We start from the raw sequence: 21,767 nt of genomic DNA, 5'->3' as shown, positions 1-21,767 counted from the left end.
CAGTCAACTTTTTGGTTTCACACTCTTTGAGTTGCTACTGTGAATTTTAAACAGTTTTTTCTATCATGTGCACAGAAATTCAAATATATTTACAAAGAAATTATGTAGTTACACTTTTGCCTGAACCCAACTGTTGGAAACACACCTTGGTGAGATCCCCTCTATATATGGAAATTATATACAGGTTCTCCTCACTTAACGACCGAGTTCCGTTCCTAGGACCAAGTCGTTAAGCAAATTGGTCAATAAGCGAGGACCTGTGTTATTTCATGGTAAGGGGGCGTAGTCATTGCGAACGCTCGCGTAGTGAATACTGACAGGCTGCGAGAACGAGTCTGAGAACAGTGATGCTTGACGCTGAGAAGCCGCGCACGCAGTGCGTACGGCGGGTATTGTACGCAGCGCACAATACGGACTGGTCACAGAGCTGGTCGTAAGTCCGAACGGTTGTTAAACAGGTAGGTCGTAAAGTGAGGTGTACCTCTAGTCTATTGTAGAATCAAATGCAATTAGGCGAATATGTAATTAATAATTGTGACAGTTCTAAACATTTTCTAAACACTTATGTGTCCTGACTGGTTTGTCGCGTGCATATATATATACAGTATATATGCGTGTTTGTCATTTTATTTTAGTGTTGTTTTCAATTGTGGCTGGTCTCCACACGTTTTTTTCTTCTTCGTTAACAGGGATTCATTGCATTTACATAGTTAAACAATATGCAGAGTAAATAAATTAACTGAATAACCTCTGTGCTCGACTTAATATGTTGGACGTTCCTTTTCGGCCCCATTTCGCTTAATTTATTCTGTAAACACAGTTCATCCTGTTTCACTTATGAGTAAAACATTTTATATCAGCATCTACTGAACATTACATACTCAATATTTGGTATTTGGGCAGTTGACGTCACATTACATTTTTGACTATTAACCCATTTTTAAATCCAAAGCATGTATTTCAGATTTGTCAGATATTTAATGGAAATATTAGATGATTTAATTTAACACTGCGAAAAAGTGAACTGTCCATTGGTGTGACTTGGCCAAAACAATTTAATATTTAACTTCAGCTATCCAAAAAAAAAATATATATATACATATATCTGATATTTATACCATGTAATTTTAATTGTTTTCTGTGAAACTAATCATTCCATCTGCCTGATATTGATTCTGTATGGTTTTGCACAATATTAGAATCAATTATACTGGAAAAATGTTTTATTAGCTTTTGCTAAAAGGTGAAAACCACCAATTCTTGTCATTGACGCCAACTTTTGGACACTACAATGGTGAGGCAGGTTGCGGCGGTCAGACGCTCAAAGCGTACCCCGCCGCAGTTCGTATACATTATGCATCTTTTTTTGCGAACAAATGCATGCTTTCAATTGTATGTGTGTGTGTGTGTCTGTGTGTCTTCAGTTGAGGCAAATGGAGATCCAGCTGGAAGAGGAGTATGGCGACAAACAGAAAGTGCTGAAGGAGAGGAGGGAGCTGGAGACAAAACTCTCGTTTGCCCAGGAAGAGGTATGTACTCACCGAACACGTTGCGGGTTAAAGCGCCTAGTAAGTCAACACCTTTATTTATATCTGTATCATGATTTGTGTGTGTTTTTCTATATGTCTAGGATCCTTAAATTAACTCCATTGTATGTGCAGTGGGTTAACTTAACGCAAGCTGGCTATAAAGCAGTCATAATCTCCAAGCAGGTTTGACAATGGATTATAGGTATTCCTCACTTGCGCCTGGCTAATTCCGCCTAGCCTCCGCTCTACAATAAACTGGTGACATCAACCCCCCATCATCGAAAGTGGCAGTGTGGCAGTTTCACCACCACACAGAGACACAGACGATGCGGGGTTGATAATACCAGTTTATTGAAGCGATGAGGCTAGGTGGAATCAGCCAGGAGCAGATGGAACATGTCATGACACAAGGCTCCTATCCTGAATGAGTGTGTGGACGGGGTTTTTAAACCTGATGCTCGTTAGCCCAACCAGCGAGCATCAGATGTGGCTACTGAAGCTACACGCTCCACGCTACAAGCACTAAAGAAAAAACGACTTTTATATTAATCCACTGTTTTTATTTTAGCCATTTACTGTAAGTGCGATCCTTTGATGTTCAGATTTTCATTGGGAGTAACAAGGATGGACAGGATTAAGAATGAGTACAATAGAGGAACAGCTCAGGTTGGGCAGTTTGGTGGAAAAGTGAGAGAGGCCAGATGGAGATGGTTTGGACACGTGTGCCGAGTTACAGAAGGAGAAGGAAGCTGAGGATAGAGCTGCCAGGCAAGAGGAAAAGAGGAAGGCCTATGGATGTGGTGAGGGAGGACATGCAGGCAGTTGGTGTAAGGGAGGAAGATGCGCAGAACAGAAGGTATTGGCAGATGATCCGCTGTGGCGACCCCTAATGGGAGCAACCGAAAGAAAAGAAGACTGTAAGTGCGATCCTCTGGAGAAAACGCCATCTACTGGCTCTGTCACTGCACAATACTCCGGCAGCCGCAGCAGACATGCGCAGTAGAGTCGGCTCCTCCTCTTTGTTTGCCTCTGTGCTGGAACCAGGAACATCCTTATATGGAGAAATCAAGGTGTGGCCTATGCTAATTACCTGGCGTGAGCGACAGCGAAATGTGTAGCTATTTGAGCAGCAGCGGCCTGCCCCCAAACACGTTTTATTGGTCCAGCTGCATGCTCCTTTGCAAGAATTTACTAGGACATCTATGAATAATAAACCTTTATTTATAGCACTTTCCCTAACAATGTTACCAAGTGCTTACATATAGGATGGGAGGATAGGATGATGTTTACAACACGTATCAGCTGCCATTCGTTTGCTATGAGAGGGATTGCCACTCACTCATCATGGAGAACAAAGGGGAAAGAAAAGAGATTCGCCGCCCGCTCAATGGTTTGTTTACATTGTGCGTTAATCTGATTGGCTGGTGTGTGTGCCAATGTTTTGCCACAGCACACACCAATAAATATAATCAAATTTTATGCCAGTTAATTCAGCAGTAAAAGTGTATTGTTTATTTTTATCACCCACATTCCTATAGGGCCTCCTTACCTCCGCCTCAAACTCTTATTTTCATTCCTGAATGACTCTCATCGTCAGCACGATGGGCATATTTTTTGATGCAAATCCTTTTCAAATATTCCAAAAGATGTACAAAAATCCCCGTTGTTCAGGAAATTTATGTGATTAGACACCAGTGTTGGGAGGACTCAAGTTTCATCCCGGATTGTCTCTGTGTCTGGTTTCCAGGTTAGCCACACTGACATGGAGATGGAGAAGAGGCTCAGGAAGGACCTGAAGAGAACAAAAGCCCTGCTGGCCGACGCCCAGATCATGTTGGATCACATGAAGAACAATGCACCCAGCAAAAGGGAGATTGCCCAGCTCAAGAACCAGGTGCCCTGTCTTTCTCTTACATGTATATCAAATTCAAATTAATTAAAGCTGGGAAAAAACTGGCGTCTATCTTTGGCAGGCAGGCCTGTGGTTGTTGGGACAGTAGGAAAATGGGGATGTTCAAGGATAGGTTCACTATTTTTCAACCCAGGCCTCATTAAAATGTCAGTTTCATCTATTGATTGTCCACTTGTTTTGTGAATGAGGCCCATTGTGTGTAGATCTGAGACATCATCTAAGCATATAAATTTGAACACTTTTCCCTTCTATACATCTTGCCTTAAACAAATCCTTGTTATTGCTATTTATTGCTTGTGACATAACTCACTAAGCCGGTTAAATGAGATTAATTTGGCCTCTTTTTTTTTTAAACCATAATCTTTCTGAGCCGCTATACACAATACTGAATATAAGCATAATTTTTTATCAATTTAATGTTTTTTTTTGTCAATTTGTTTAACTGCACCCTTTAAACCTCTAAGAATGGATCTAATCTGTGCTTCACACCTGACATTCCCTTACAACTTCAGACAAGAGATAAAAATAATAATAATAACAGAAATAATAACAATAATAATAATAATAATAGTAATAATTATTGCTTTTATTAGTATAGCACCTTCCATACACGACGTGCTAACTCAAAGTGCTTTACATTAAAAGGCCATCAAATAGTAACAATAAAAGCAAACCAAAGAAGCAAAATTAATTCACAAAGTGGAAAAATAATCAAATTAAAATAATGAAAAATATTGAAATTAACTTAAAAGATAAAACTTGGCCCGTTGCAAAAGCTTCCAACCTTGACTCATTTTGGGTATTGCTTGGGCCAAAATAAACACAGCTTGCTTCAGGGGAATTATTTGCACACCTGAATAAAAGTCTTGGCAACAGGTGAGCAAGTTATGAGAAGACAGGAGACCTGAACAGTAGGCCGGTACCCCATCTCCTCACAGCACTTATCTGGAAGGTCAAGTCAAATTTTGATCCAAACATAATGTCAGATGGTAAGCGGATGCATTTGACGAATCTCCTCAAATGTCCAGGGGGAAATTGCAATGTCAGCAATGGCTTACATCAAAAATAGGCAATAATCAAAAAGCAATATTATTTTAAAAAATAAAAAGAAGAAAATGGCCATGTGGGAGTCTGCCCAAAGGTAAGGGTTTAGGGAGGGAGACGGAGTCTTTTTTTCCGTGCTGCACCAACATGGCAAGAGTTTTTATTATAAAGTCCAACAGAACGGCTCACTGGCCACAATTATAAATAATAATTTAGAATGCTGATAATGGAGATGGGTTCGGGCGCAGGAGGAATGGCGTTCTGCTCTGGCTCCTGGCCGGCTGACGAGCCCGTGTGCCCATCCCCTCTGCAAGACAGACAAACATTAGGAAATCTCCCTGCCTCAAATCGGACCATTCAGCGCTGTGTGGATGCTGATTAGGCCGATTCGGGGCAGCTTGGCGGCCGCGGGAAAGCGAACCATGCTGTTGCGCAGCCAGTGCTTGACCACGGCCCTTTGTCCACCACATACCCCCACCACCCGACTGAGGCCGGGGAGCCATCCGGTCGACAGCCGACCCCCCCACCCCCGCCCAGCCCTCTGTTCAACGCGTCGGTCTGCAGAAAGAAAGGGAGAGAGAAGTTAGGGTTAAACAGCACTGGCTTTACCCAGAGCTGACTTTACCCTCGCAAATGCCTGCTGGCACTTCTCTGACCACTGGACCAGATCTGGAGCACCTTTTCGAGTTAAGTCTGTCAAGGGCCTGGTTAGCTCTGAAAAGTTGGGGACAAACCTCCTATAGTAGCCGGCCAGCCCCGAGAACTGCCTCACCTCCTTCTTGGTCCTAGGTCTTAGCGGTTTTATCAAGTTGGGGTCGGACCAGGCCTTCGCCCAAGTGATACCCCAGATACCGTACCTCCCACCATCCCACAGCACACTCTTTGGGTTGGCGGGAGCCTAGCTCACCTCAGGGACTCAGGCACAGCACCTACATTCTGTATATGCCGCTCCCAGGTGTTGCTGTGAATGATAACATCATCTATGTAGTCTGTAGCGTATGCCACTGCAGGATGCGGTCCATGAGTCTTTTAAAGATGGCTGGGGCACCGAACAACCTGAACGGAAGTGTGCGAATGTGGTACAGTGGTACCACATTCACACTTACGACTGTAAATCGACTTACGACTGTAATTCGTTATATAAGAACGGTCGTATGTTAAAACAGTCGTATGTTGAAGATATTTTTCCCATATAAATTATGAAATCATGAAGGGTGAAAATAAACAAATTACACAGCACAAACACAGTTAATATGAAAAAAATATTGATAAGCCACGAACTACGTGTACACACGATGTAGATCGCCCGCTGACTGACTGCTGACTGACCGCCGACGCACCAACTGCAAATTTCCACGGTCGTATCTTGGAGCAGTCAGTCGCAAGTCGATACAAATTTCCGTGACTATCGCAACTTGTATCTTGGATTAGTCGTAAGTAGATGCAGTCTTAAGTCGAGGTACCACTGTATAAGCCAAACGGCGTGGAGAACACCGATTTTTCCTTGGACTCCTGAGACAAGGGAATTTGCCAGTAGCCCTTGGTTAAATCCAGTGTTGAACGAGCTGTAGCTAACCGGTCGAGAAGTTCATCGACCCGGGGCATAGGGTAGGCGTTGAACTTGGACACCACGTTCACCCTTCGATAGTCCACGCAGAACCTGACTCACCCATCAGGCTTACCCACCAGCACGATGGGACTAGACCAGTCACTCCTGGACTCTATTACGCCCATGTCCAGCATGGCCTCTAATTCCGCCTGCACGATCTTGCATTTGTGTTCGGGCAAGGGATATGGCCGAGAGAGCACCTTCACCCCCAGGGTCGTCTCCACATGGTGGTGTATGAGGGATGTGAAGCCTGGCACGGAGGAGAAAACATCAGAGAAGCAACATTGAAGTGCAGCTATGTCCACCCTCTGGGACGAATGATCGACCACTTTTTGAACCTCCGGCCTCAACTCATCCCGCTCAATGACTTCCGTGACCAGAGACACGGACGCCCCCTCCCTCCATTCTTTTAAGAGGTTTAGGTGATAAATCTGTGTCGCCCTCTGCCTATCAGGCCGCTCAACCTCATAATCGACCTCACTTACCCGCCGTGTGACCACAAAAGGCCCTTGCCACTTCGCCCGGTGCAAATTGTCTGAGTCGAGCCCCCAGTCATAAAAGGGGCGCTGACGTTCCTGAATCCGGAGCAAATTCTCCCGTGATAACGGCAATCAGCCCTTGTAACATTGCTCTCAGGTCCATAACATACTGTATTTCATTCTTACTGCCGCCAGGACCTCCCTCCCAGTTTTCTTTAATTAGGTCTAGCACCCCCGGGGTCTCCTGCCAAAGAGGAAGAGTTCAAAGGGAGAAAATCCTGTGGAGGCCTGGGGAACCTCCCACACTGCAAACAACAACCTCCAACTAATTCCGCTTCCAACTTGTCCTAATTACGGCTATAGCCGTGAACAAACTTTCCTATCATGTTTTTCTGCGTTTTATTATAGCGCTCCACCAGGCCATCAGTCTGGGTTGCTAAACGCTTTATTCCGGGGTTCAGGGCCTGCATTCTGTGGCAGCGGGGTCCTGCCTTGGCTGAGACCGCCTGAGCTACCATCCCCCCAAGCTACATCTGGTAGCCTGGGCCTTGCAGCAAGTGAGGTGGAGGGATAGATCCGTGGCCTTCCGCAGATCCACCAGCGTCTCTTCCGTCACTGTGGCTGAACCCTCCCGAGCCTGAAATGCCTAAGAGTTAGATAGTCTTTGTCTCAGCTCCCCTATTATTTATTCAGTTTCACTCACTCATTGGTGCATTAACACGGGTTGAAAGGAACTGTTCTTTTTTATAGTGGTGCTTGAAAGTGTGTGAACCCTTTTCTGAATTTCTTCATAAATTTGATCTTTAATGTGAATCAAATCCTCATCCAAGTCTTCAAAATAGATAAGGCAACCCATTTAAACAAATAAAACAAAAATGTCAACTTTTTCCATTTATTTATCGAGCAAAATGATCCAACCGTCAAACGTACTTCAGAAGAAGTAGTGGAACCTTTCCTTTCGATAACTGGCTATGTCCTATGTCCTCCTATGCACACCATTCTTGTTTCATGTTTGACTGATGGAGGACTTACACTGTTATTAGCCAATGCAAAGAGGCCTGCTTATTCAGTGATTTTTTATTTTTTTATTTTTTTGTTGGACGGCAACTCCTGGGGAGAGAAACAATGGTGTTAAAAATTTGTCATTTGTCCATTATTATTATTATTTTTAGGGGTCTAGCCCACAAAATTCTCAAAGTTTTGAAGTCGAAAACTATTTGAAACAGAAGAACAGCAAAAGTTAAAAACACAGTTGATATCTTGTTTGAACCACTATGTCACGAACACCTCGTGGTTGAAGTTTCATTAAAATCGATACCACATACGGAGCAGAAATTAATTACGCACATTTTGGTATGTTTTAGTATTTTTAGAGCTTATAGAGCTTATTGTGCGTAATCACCAGGTGTCATGACATTTCACTGCATATATGTATGACCGTATGTATATGTATGTGACAAATAATCTCTTGAACTTGAACTTGAATTAGTGAAAAACCAACCTAATTTGACCGATATCACAGACCAATGCGTTTAACACTAAAACATTTCCAACCCAGCTAAATGTATCTGGAACAACAATGACATAAGCTACAAACATGGTTAAGGTGTCGTTTACACCAGTATATCACAAGCATCTTATGGTTTAAATGTTATCCAAAATGATCCATGTACGGAGCAGATATTAGTGAAAAACAGAACAACTTTGATCCCAAATATTCAGCTGGTTGTACTTGACTGACATGCCACTATTTGTAAACAAAATGAACCAGATGAGATTTACGGTAAGATTCTTTATGACATTGTCATACTATTTACTATTATTATGCAGATTTTGGTTCAGAATGTCCATTCGAACCATGTCCAGTGTGCGGTGTAGACTGTGTCGCTCTGTAGTGGTTCGACATTACAAGGCAATGCTTTGTGTATATTTATGTACTTTCTTAACTGGTAGATGTCTGTAGATTTGTTTGATTGATATTTTATCTCTTTGGACCCCATTACTTTGCCGGATTCATGAAAAATATGAAACAGTAGTCCACAAAAACTTGTGACCACGTTGAATCGAATCCACTCAAATCTGCGACTGAGTGATGCGTTCAAGATCCAGCGAAGCATTAGAAAAAAAGAATATTTTTGTTATGCAAGGTTATTACACATTTTGTTTTTGTTATTGATCCAGATGCCGAAAAATAGCTGAAAGTCTGCGTTGGCATATTTGAGAATACATAACAAGCGGTATAAGGATGTAGAATTTAACAATGAATGGAATAATCCTCTTTCCAAAATTGGAGATCCCAAAACCACAAACGACAATAATGAATCTATGTGCATTGATAATATTGAAAATGCAGATTTAAGTTCATAAGATGAAAATATTGATGAAACATAAACTGATAAACAACAACATGGTATGTTTATGTTTACACACGTTTCCAATCAGTTGATATTGTACAGGAAGTATTAGCCCAGCACTTTGATGACATTTTGTCTGTAGCATCAGCAGAAGGGAACAACCCTGTACGATCATTGGGCGATGAAACCAATGAAGCAAAATATTTCCCAGTTCTTTTCCCAAACAACATCGGGGACGTTTCATACGTGTTGTTGTTCAAGTTTTATTCACACTGATCTACATTTGTATCAGGAAATATTGATACAACTTTACAAACTCACCGAAAATTGAACGTTACATTGAGAACATTCAGAACCTTAGTGGCACGGCATTGCACTGCTGCCTCACAGCAAGAAGGCCCTGGGTTCGATTCCCGCCTGGGGCGCTGTTGGCACCGTGCTCCGGCGGGTTATCTCCCAAATAGCAGCCTTTCTGTGTGGAGTTTGCATGTTCTCCCCGTGCTCACATGGCGTTTCCTCCACCTAACGTCAGTAAGGACCCCCACCAAAAACATGCACCCATCATCGTCTGACCAGCGATGGACACTCTTCACCAGGTCCCCGGGCGCGTCCACGACTAAACTGGACTCCCGTGTATTGCTGCCTGCAGCTATATTTATTATTATTATCATTATTATTATTATTATTATTATTATTATTATTAATACTATTATTATTATTTATTTCATTTTATTTATTTATCTATTTTATTATTATTTTTATTATTATAATTCTGTAACCTTTTCCAGCCTGATAGGCAACAGCAACTTTTTTTTTCCTCTAATGTCTTCTGGTCCTTCTTTGATCGAGGCATGGCTTGCTTGTTTCCATCAACTTTCATGGGGACCGCAAACATTTATAGTGAGGACTTTGCATTTCTTAAATAGGATACTCAAAAACTCACCTCCTGAATGTCATCCTCATTAATTGAAAAACTTCACCCTAACGTGACTTCTTCCCCACGTGAACTGATAATCTTAGAGGTTCACATACTTTTTCCCATTTCAAGACATTTCATTTTGGATCATTTTGCCCAATAAATACTGAAATCACATTTTAGGTCAATTTTATGCATAAATTCAGAAAATACGTTCTCGCACTACATGAGTGTTTTAATTATACCATCCATCCTTATAGAATCATAGTTATACATATCAGCCACAACATTAAAGCCACTGACAGGTGAACCGAATGATATACTGTATATGGGGCAGCAAGTGAACAGTCAGTTCTTGAAGTTGATGTGTTCGAAACAAGTTAAATGGGCTTGTGGAGTCCATGCCTCGATGGGTCAGTGCTGTTTTGGCTGCACAAGGGGGAGCTACACAATATTAGTGGTGGTTTTAATGTTGTGGCTGGTGTGTGTGTGTGTGTGTGTGTGTGTGAGTGTGTGTGTGTCTGTGTGTGTGTGTGTGTGTGTGCGTGTGTGTGTGTGTGTGTGTGTGTGTGTGTGTGTATATATATATATATATATATATATATATATATATATATATATAAATAATAATATAAATATTACAGCATATATTATATTGATATAATATGTATATGTACACAGCGAGCAAATTCCCAGGACTCAAGGACATCGCCTCTATAATATTAAATATATTTTTTTAATTAACTGATTGAATTGACAGTCATCTGAATGGACTTTTGAGAAATCACTGCTGTCGATTAATGTCAGATTTTTTTTCTTATAGATGACATTTTCTGTTTTATTTAACACTTAACACTGTGTTAAGATAATACAGATACAAATAATTGTATATATGGTCTTAGTAACAATCAGATCTTTTTAATTTTCCTCACCACTAATAAATTCATTATATACCTTTTCAATTTTTTTTCTTTTTGCATGCTGAAGCTGGAGGAGTCGGAGTTCACGTGTGCAGCCGCGGTCAAGGCCCGCAAGTCGATGGAGGTGGAAATTGAAGACTTGCATGTTCAGATGGACGATATCTCCAAAACCAAACAGGCGGTGAGTCATACCTTTGAGTCACGGACCTCCTTTGAATCTTGCACACTGATCTGGAATTCAGCAAATTCACAAGAGACTTGGCAGCCAGCAGAGGAACATACAGAGTTTAGTATACATATTCTCCACTCATCATTACCACCAGCACTAATGCACCTGAAAGTACTCTTATGCCTACAGGCTGCAAAGACGTAGACAGATGTTACAGATGTAGGTATTAAGCTGCCTTTACACTAAATCGATAGACAACAATGACTGGAACTCATCAATGGAAGTGTCGAATCCGAAAATTTTGCATTCAACACTGACAGGAAGCCACCATTGGCGATTACGGTAAGCTAGTTATCAGAACTAGCTAGTTGTCAGAACTAAGTACGTATAATGAAGGTGATTTTAAATTATGTTATTGACTCAAATGTGGGTTTCACCATAGTCACAAAAATGTCTATTTTTATATTTATTAATTGTGCAATCTTTGTGAAGACTATCCAGAATAAAAAAATGTGTAATGTAAAAATTCTGAGATGTTGCTTAATTTTTGAAATTATTTTTTAGGGTTGATTAGGTTTAGGCTTGGAAGTCCTGGACTAAGGTAAGTAGGGACTAGTCAGTTACTGTCAGAGTCTTGCTCTGTCTATAAGTACCCTTCTGTCTGGTCTTAGTGGTGGTCTCAGTCCAGATAATCAATTTTCTCTATTGTCAAGGTCAGCCTGGAGGTCCATTAATCCAAAAATAAACCTGCCTCTGGCCAGGTTTAATTTAAGCCATCATTTACACCTAATTTAGTTCTAATCTTCCTTCTGGAAGAAGAAGAAGAAAGAAAGAAAGAAGAAACAGTCTTTAATTGTCACACGACACTCCACAACACATGCTTGCACTCACACACACATGCACATGCACATGCTTTGATGGTGGCCGGTGAAATGGCTCCTCTGCTTTTGACCCATCCTGGCTTGTCCTTCCTCCGGGGGCACAGCCAGGAGCAGTGGGCAGCATACGTGGACGCGCCCACGTATGCTTTTTTTTTTTTTTGGAAGATAACCCGCCGGAGCACGGTGCCAACAGCGCCCCAGGCGGGAATCGAACCCAGGACCTTCTTGCTGTGAGGCAGCAGTGCAACGCACTGCGCCACCGTGCCACCACGAAGTCAGATATTTTTAAACCAATATTATTATTATATTAAGGATGTTTTCAGCTGTCTTTAATTTATTGAAAATGGTAGATGTCCAGCTATCACGCTGTTATACTGGAAAAGACGCTGGGGACATATTTGTTTTTCCTGACATATTTTATGATGCAAAATCTAGACACTGTGCACACTATTCACTACGACCACGACTATTGTCTGATTCAGTGTGAAGTCTGCTCAATCAAAGACGCATTGATTTTATATTGATGTCTATCATGCTTATGAGTAAATAGCGGAGGATGTCCATAGGTTTGTTTCTCGTGGAGTTGGAATAAACCACTTGGATCAATTTAGGAACGTTCTTCATGTATATTCACTCAGCAAATATTTCAGTTGCCAGAATAACCACCATTCAGAAAAATGTGGTTGTATGGAGTGTATTTCTCTGAAATTATTGTGGGGTTGGAAGGGCGTAGGGTTGCTCAAGCAAGGCAAAAGGAAGCGTGATGTAAAATTAAGAAATTATTGCAAGTTGGGTTTGGAGTTCTGCACCATCTGTGGTGTGAGCAGGATGTGACTAAATATGTCGAAACATTGTCAATAGCCTGGGAAAATGGTTAAAGGGCACACCTGTTCCCCTCTGCATAATTCCTTAACCTGTCATTTAATGTATTAAGTCTCATTTACAAACTCATCCCATGACTGCAAGGTTTCTGCCTCTGTTTTCAGCATTGTCGGCTGTTGTCGGCCTCTCTTTTTGCTGGCATTCCTTTTGTGGCAGGGATGTCTCCCATTTTGAGGAATTTGTGCAATATTTTTACGCTTCATAATCTGCATCACCAACCTCAACGGACTTCATCACGTCATCAACTTCTTCCGTTGTAACAACAACGGGCGTGTCGTCAGTCTCCTCCGGTGGTTCTTGAAAATATTCAGTTTCATCGTCATATTCAGGTCGAAATCCACTGTTTGAAATGTTCTCCAAGTCCGGTATAACGCCGGTATCAGTTTCAGCATCGCTGTCGTTCTCTGCATCGCTGTCGGAGAACTGACTATCATCGCGGAAAATAGAGTCCAGTATGCGCTGCTTACACTGACTTCGATCTATCGCACAGGTCAGATTAAGGTCCCCGATATGATTTAGATCCTCTGCCACCCGCTTCTCGTAATGCATAACAAAACGGAGACGAAGGTTGTCACAGACAAGTGAAACTGGATCCTAGTCCTGTTCACGGAAGTGATGTAGGCATTTCTTCTTTGATGTATACGTTGGTACACGCCCCCTCCACAATGATGTATCCGTGTGTGTGTGTGTGTAAAAGTAGTACGATTTAAAGGTTGAATTCTTTCAAAACGGTTTCACATTGTGACTTCACATCACATGGAATATGGAGGGATGATCTTCACCTGGACGGTCGTTTTAATGGAAACGATCGATCTGCGTTGTTCAGCGCTGTTCAGCGTCTCGGTCAATGAACTGTGTTTCCCAATGTAATCTAACGTAATATAACGTGAATCTGTTATATCCTGTTTAACATTTTTCTACTATTTATAAATCAAACTCGGTTTTGAAAAAATGTTGAGAGATAAAAAATAAAAAAACACAAAGGAACACAAATCTGGAAAAATCAAATTTTCCTTCTCGAAAGTTTTTTTCAACTTATTTGGCTGCTCATGGCAAATTTAAAATGCGGGAGATAGCAGGTTTTGCTGCGGTTGGTCACATATACAGGCTCCCCGAAAATTATGTTGAATTACTGTCCAATCGCGGTCATCTACAGAAATGTGGGGCATGATTGAAGAACAAGTCGAGGTTGTCAGAGGTCAAGAGGTCAGGTATCAGAGATCGACCAGCAGTTTACCTCTTAGCCTAGTATCCGCAAAAACGCCCCCCAATTCTGTAGAGGGCATCATTTAATTTAATTTAATTCAATTTGCGATAACAATGCCATTTTGAAAATGTTGTTTTGTAACATTTAAAGCACCAAAGAGCGGAATATGATTTAGGGTGGGTTTCATGCAATTATAATACAAAAAGTGAATTTCGTTCACTCATTGTTTTTCACCGTAGCGATAACGCAACATGGGGAAACCATCAAATGAAGATTTTTCTAATTTCACAATAGTCCGTTGTTTCGACTGCATTTCAATGTGACACAACTTCCTCTCTCATCATTTCCGACTCAGAATTTTTATCAGTCGAACTGGAGCTAGCCATTCAATGTTAATATTCAAGTATTCGGCAGGACAGCTGAGTATGTAGGCAAGATAAGCGGCCGCCTAGGGCGCCATCCCGAGGCAGGGGGGGTACGGAGATGGAGCGTTTGGGTCTTATTTTTCACACCTGTCTCCCTCTGACGTTACTGACGATGTGTGTACCAGCATTGGGGTGCCCACTATCGATGTGCCTAAACAAGATGTAGGCTATTTTATTTTATGTCTCCTTATAGAAGAAAACAAGGGCACATGGAACAGTATGGAATGAAACTGTGTGTAATAGGGACACGGTTCCTCCATACCAAGTCTCCACACTGTTTTTTGTTGTTTTATTTGGAGGAATGGGGCACGGCGATCGGGGCAACAGAGAGAACAATTCACACAATGAAAATATATTTATGATGCCCCTTATTTTGTACAATTCCTAATTGAAATATTATGCCTGTGCATTTTGTAAGCTTCTATCCTGTTATAGTAATGCACACTGACTGGGGGAAAAAAAACTAAAAACGACTGCTCCACTTCAGGAATCTCAGTGGACTTTCAGGGTGCTGCCCTAATACATATTTGTAATAATCACACCAACAACAATAATGAAAGTAATAATAATAATAATAATAATAATAATAATAATAATAATAATAATAATGAAAAAATATAGCTGCAGACAGCAATACATGGAGTTCCATTATCAACACCAATTACAAATCTGCAAATGTAGCATCAGTTTGCGCTGTCGCTCCTCTTTAAGTCAGCATTACATCTAATACATTTTCCGAGTTTCCAATGAACACAGCATCCACTCATGTAATTACGCGATGAGTCCTGGTGAGATGCAGAATTACTAATACAAGGATACACTTGTTTTGTGTTTTGACTTTATCCTAAAAATTAGAAGGTGGCTGTCTACTACCTGTAGTCCACAGAGTCCTGCCTCAAGGTGTCTCTGTGGAAGGAAATCATTCTGTGTGGACGTTCCCAACAACAAGGTTCCATTCAAATGGATTAAACACTGCATGTCCCTCAGAAACATTTTATCAACTTTTTAAAATTTTGGGACTAAAATAACACAATTCAGAACCCTTTCTCTGGAGCTGGAGGCAAACTCCATGTGTGAGGACACAAACACGGAATATGTTTTGGACTGTTTTCGACTCTTTCAGTTTGCGTGTTACGACTGGCTCAGCCGCAGGAGGTACACGGCATCGGGTCAGATGTGAAGAGAATGTGTTTATATTTACAAAAATGGCAAAATAATAAAATATCAAACCAACCGCCCAGTCGACGTCAAGCAGTAAAGACAATTCAGACCCACACAAACGTGCACACCACGTGGTTCGGTACAAACGGACGTTCATAGTCACAACCTGCACATTTATAATGAATTGGATGAAGATACAAAGCGTCTTACTCCACAAACCCAAGGTTTTGAATGTTGGCGTTGCACGAACGTTTGGCTACTTCCGGTCAAATTTTGTTGGTTTTTCACTAATTCCTGTTACATATTTGGATCGATTTGGATGAAACTTGAACCACGAGATGTCTGCGATGTCCCAGCTCTAACGAGACCTCAACCGTGTACATAGCTGCAGCGGTCCTCCTGTTGGCACACTTTTAGGCCAAAAAGTGAAGAAAAATAATAATAATTCAAACAATTACAATAGGGTTCCATCCCGTAGCGAACCCTAATAAAAGTAAAAAAAGTAAAAACATTATATACCACACAAGGAATAAAACCCCAAAGGGAAAAAAAGAGGGAGAGAGCTTTGGATTCACTTCGAGGTTGTGGAAATATCCCTTTTTTTATATCTGTGGCAATTTCAACACCCACTCCCATACACACACACATACACTCACACACAACCACAGGCACAGGTAGCACATTCTTCCCAAATTAATTTCTTCATCAATGAGACCTCATCAACTTAAAAGTCAATTTTTTATTTTTGCGGTGAAATGAGCCAGAAGAGAGATAATTGGGTTCACACATTCAGGGAGGAGCGTGTATGGAGAAAGAACGATTGGGGTTTTTGGGTTTTTTTTGGCTGCCTTCAGCACCCTCCCCCCACAGGTTTTTACTTTTTCAGTTGCATTGTCAAAAAAACAGAGACTGTATTGAGCAAACACACACGCACACACGCTTACCTAAATTCAGTCTAAATGTAAATTTAAGCTATTTTCCAATTCTTATTCCTAACTCCTGAAGTGAACAAGGATGTATAAACGGCTCTCGGGTACTTGCGGGGAATAATTATCTGACTAGCAATGCTCTCTTTTATTTATTTTTTGTTTTTACTTACTATAGCTGTTGGCATAATTATCTTAGCAGTTCCCTCTGCTTGACAGATGAACTGTGAATGAGACCGCTAAATGTGTCACATCAGAAATGACCGAAAGATATTTATTGAAAGGGAAAAAAAAACAGAACCTTTGCCTATGTATAGCCATCAGTCAGCTCAAGAGACAGAGACAGTTCCCAGTACAGAGTTGTGGTGTGGTTTGGTTTGAAAAGTTAAAAAATGAAAATAAATCTCGCCATGGAGGGGTCCGCGGGAAAATATTTCCGACAGCTCAGAAGAAATGTAACTTATGTAAATAACAAAATATGCAAATAACCCCCCCCCTCCACACACACACAGCTTGCTGTTCTTCCATACCCTATGCAGAAGATTGTCTTATTTGTTTCTGACAGCTTGTTTTTATATCCTGCCTTCATGTGTGTGTGTGTGTGTGTGTGTGTGTGTGTGTGTGTGTGTGTGTGTGTGTGTGTGCGTGCGTGCGTGCGTGCGTGCGTGCGTGCGTGCGTGCGTGCGTGCGTGCGTGCGTGCGTGCGTGCGTGCGTGCGTGTGTGCGTGTGTGTGTGTGATAAATATGGTCATTAAGCTGGTCGGTCGGTCAGTCGGTCTATCGGTCTGTCTTATCTAACAGAATTGCTACAGTCTACAGATCAACTATTGGCATTAGCTCTCAGAGCCCCGCCCCCCTTCATAAGACCCTCCATGTCTCTACTCATTCTTGAGGTTGTTTTTTTTTATTGGGTTTGATCGAAATCTTTTCTGTCAGCGGGCTGTATACATCAAATGTTTTTTCCTGCCATGTGTCCTGAGGTAATTTTCTTCTTTTTGATCTGAATCTAAATGAGAACAATGCTTACAATCCCCACCTCTGTGTTCTCGTGAACTCGCCATGTGCTAATGGGTTCATTAGCTCTATGTATTTATTTATTTATTTGCATGGCCACATTATTCATCATTTGTGACCAATTTAATAGTAAGAATATACATGTTTTATAAAATTATTTTGGAGTTTAAAAGTACGGACAACACAATAAAATCTGTATCTGAAAATCTGTCACCAGCCTCAACAGACTTCATCACGTCATCAACTTCTTTCCTTGTAACAGCAGCGGGCGTATTGTCGGTCTCCTCCGGTGGTTCTTGAAAATATTCAGTTTCATCGTCACATTAAGTTTGAAATCCGCTGTTTGAAATGTTCACCAAGTCCAGGGTAATATCAAATTCAGCACTGTCGTGCTCCGCATCGCTGTCGGAGAATGACTATAAACGCGGAAAATGAAGTCCAGTACGCGCCGCTAATACTGACTTGGATCTATCGCACTGGTGAGATTAAGGTCCGAAATATGATTCAGAGCTTCCGCCACCTGCTTTGCGTAATCCATAACGATACGGAGAAGAAAGTTTTCACAGACAAGTGAGACCAAAACACCCCCGTGCTGCGCTTTAACCGTCTGTTTACGGAAGTGATGTAGGTGCGTAATGTGAAGGGTTTTTCTTTTTCGCCGTTTCACAACAGTGGCTCCGTGTGTGTAAGATAGTACAATTTAAAGTTTGAAATTCTATCAAAACAGTTTCACATTGTGACTTCACATCACATGGAATATGGATGAATGATCTTCACCTGGACGCTCGCTTTAAAGGGAACCATCGATCTGCGTTATTCAGCCCTGTTTCGCATCTCGGTAAATGAACTGCGTTTCCCCATGTAATCTAACGGTAATATTTAACACCACGGTTTAACATTTTTCTACTATTTATAAATCAAACTCGGTTTTGAAAATACGTTGAGAGATAAAAAAAAAACACAAAGGAATCTGGAAAAATCAAATTTTCCTTCAAGAAAAGTTTTTTCAATTTATTTGGCTGCTCCTGGTCATTTTAGAAATGCGGAAGATCGCGGCTTTTACTGTGGTGTGTCACATTTAACAGATGATATTCATGCAGCAGCAGCCCCCCCCCCACTTTCTCTCTCTCTCTGTCTCTCTCTTTCGTGTGATCACACTCATTACTGAAATAATTATTATATTATATTTTATTATAATAATAACTGAGACTAAAATGACATTACATTTTAGTTAAAGGGGACCTACTATATTAATCTCCTTTTCAACAAGTTAATATAGGTCTCTGAGGTCCCCAAAACATGTTTTTGAATTTCTTTGCTGAAAGTACAACTCAGATCATGCATTCTAGCCATTCAAACAAGCCTCCATAACCCTCCTGTTCCAGGACATGCTGTATCAGTAGGTGGTGCTTCCCCCCTGAAGCCCTAGTTCTGTGAATGGGGTTTCAGCATAACTTCTCGGTTCCGTTCTATTTAGTCCATAAACTTTCACTAATTTCACCTTATGAGTCCATCTGTTTCTGAACAAATTTGAGCCAGGAAATAAGCAATCCAGATATTTTTGTTTCTTTCAATTAGTAAACGTCGGAAAATAAAATAAATACATCTAGAATAAAAACACAATTTTTATAGGTTTTATTTGGAGAAACGCACAGTGGATTGTATGGAGCAGATGACCATGTAAAGTAATCCGTGACGAGCTTACGTCAGCTTGTGCAAAGAGTAGAAAAAACCGAGCCAAGTGGCATTAATTTACCTCTTTGTTTGACACTTCACATGAAGTCTTTGAAAATTTAAAAATAGTGCTTAATAGTGCTTAAGTACTTGAAAAAGTCCTTGAATTTAATTTTGTAATGCCAGAATGAACTCTGATAGAATCATTTATTATAATTTATACCCATGCCAATAACTTATCCTGTGCATAGAATCGCATTTGTATATTCTGTATATTTATATATATATATATATATATATATATATATATATTTGCATTTTTTCGGCCTTTCGTGGATATTTAGCAATTTTTATTATTATTTTATTTATTATTTTGATTTATATTTTCTCTTAGACAGTTGATGTTTTTTTTGTTTTTTCTAATGATCGTCAATCGTCTCGTACAATCGTCTGTAAAAATGCACCAAGAAGAAGAAAGAAGAAACAGTCTTTATTCATCACGCAACACACCACACTACAACACATGCTTGCGCACACACACACATGCACATGCTTTGATGGTGGCCGGTGAAATGGATTCTCTGCTTTTGACCCATCCTGGGTTGTCCTTCCTCCGGGGGCACAGCCAGGAGCAGTGGGCAGCATACGTGGACGCGCCCGGGGACCAGGTGATAAATGTCCATTGCTGGTCAGACAATGATGGGTGCATGTTTTTGGTGGGGGTCCTTACTGACGTGAGGTGGAGGAAACCCCATGTGAGCACGGGGAGAACATGCAAACTCCACACAGAAAGGCTCCTATTTGGGAGATAACCCGCCGGAGCACGGTGCCAACAGCGCCCCAGGCGGGAATCGAACCCAGGACCTTCTTGCTGTGAGGCAGCAGTGCAATGCACTGCACTGCGGCACCGTGCCACGTATAAAATAATAATCCCCATGACAAATTCCTTGTATATGTAAACCTGATTCTGATACCATTAAAGACCTCACAGCATGGCAGGGGTGCAGTGGATAAAGCTGTATAGATTCAAATGTTCCTCTGTGTTGCTGAGTAACCCCCCCCCCCCCCCACCTCTCCTTCTCTTAGCTGGAGGAACAGCTGAGCCGCCTGCAGAGGGAGAAAAATGACTTGCAGTCCCGCATGGATGAAGACCAGGAGGACCTCAATGAGCTGATGAAGAAGCATAAGTCGGCTGTGGCTCAGGTAGCCCTCATACTAATAAACACACACACACACACACACACACACACACACACACACAATTTTTGCCTCCATGAGGACATTTATTTTCTTCCTAACTATATGAAAAAGCAGGGCACATCATGCGACAAAATGTTCCAGGCGTTATATAATTTATAAATAGGCGTTTTCGGACCGCAGGAACTTTCATAGTTCTAAGAACAGTTGGAATCTCCATCCCCCCTTTTTTTTTATTGTGTCCGCACTGCAGGAACTCGGAACCATCGTAGTTTTTATCACGCCATTTTGAGAGACTTTTTTTAGCTTCGACTTGAGGGCAGGGACTTTCCAGCACAAGAGGAACCTTCAGTGACGTAAGTGCATGGTGATTGGTCAAACACATGAGGCAATGCAGCACTGGCAACCATCATATCTAAAAACCTGTGTAAAGCTGTCTTTATTTATACATAATTTATTTACAAAACATTAACACTTACATAAAAAAAAAGCCCCTCCCGGCCCGACCTCGCCACTCCACGGGCTGCACTATACTCGCTGTGCGCTGCTTTTCCCGTCCACCTTCCTCGCCCCCAGCACAATCCTCGACTGGGCAGACTGTCCTCAGTGCGCACCGGCCCACGTATGGTTGGGGAGCAGCCCACGTATACTCGGAACCAATAAAAAAAATAACCAATAAAAATAAAAACCAACTGGATTGCTTATTTCTCTCCTCAGCTTTGTTCAGAAATAGAATTTGGTGTACTGCTTAAGTGAAATAAGTGAAAGTTTTCGGATTAGATACAACACAGAACCCGGAACTCATGCTGAAACCCCATTGGTTGAGGTCACTTCAGAGTTCCTACGGGCGAATGCGAAGAGAAAAAAAGCCCTTGAAGGTTTAGTTCTCGGGGGAGCTCCCCAGTTCCCCTCAGAGTGTCCCCTTTAACTGTTTGGTCCGAAAACGCCTTATAACTTCACGCCGTGTACAAGTGACATCAAGTATAAAAGTGAACAATAATGTACACATGATAATAGATAGATAGAGAAGAAGAAGAAGAAGAATCTTTAATTATCATGCATTAACATTAACATTGAATGGTGGCTGGTGAAATGAGGCCTCTGCATTTGACCCATCCTGGCTTGTCCTTCCTTGGGGGGGCAGCCAGGAGCAGTGGGCAGCATTCTTGGACGCGCCCGGGGACCTGGTGACAAGTGTCCATCACTGGTCAGACGATAATGTGTGCATGTTTTTGGTGGGGGTCCTTACTGACGTTAGGTGGAGGAAACCCCATGTGAGCACGGGGAGAACATGCAAACTCCACACAGACAGGCTCCTATTTGGGAGATAACCCAAATAGGAGCTGGGGATAATTTTTTTGCCCCTATATCTTGAATTCCAGAGAGATTTTTTGCCCCTAAGCACACCAACCCACGGTCCACTATTTTAGATGAAGAAGCTTAATGCACAGAGTACTGGAATTATTTG

The 21,767-nt window shown here is 41.5% G+C and overlaps 1 protein-coding gene across 1 annotated transcript in view; it reads left to right on the top strand.

Annotated features, from left to right (window-relative positions):
* The window catches only part of myo18ab (myosin XVIIIA b), a gene marked incomplete at its 5' end in the record, with an annotated part of 190,909 nt that overhangs the window by 153,455 nt on the left and 15,687 nt on the right, over nucleotides 1-21,767 (top strand). Inside the window, 4 exon segments of the mRNA XM_080006919.1 lie at nucleotides 1,425-1,529; nucleotides 3,277-3,423; nucleotides 10,831-10,944; nucleotides 20,189-20,305. Coding sequence (XP_079863045.1) covers nucleotides 1,425-1,529; nucleotides 3,277-3,423; nucleotides 10,831-10,944; nucleotides 20,189-20,305 — 483 coding nt within the window.

The sequence above is a fragment of the Zeus faber genome (assembly GCF_960531495.2).
Source record: "Zeus faber genome assembly, chromosome: 9".
NCBI lineage: Eukaryota > Metazoa > Chordata > Actinopteri > Zeiformes > Zeidae > Zeus > Zeus faber.
This window is presented reverse-complemented; position numbering and strand designations above follow the sequence as displayed.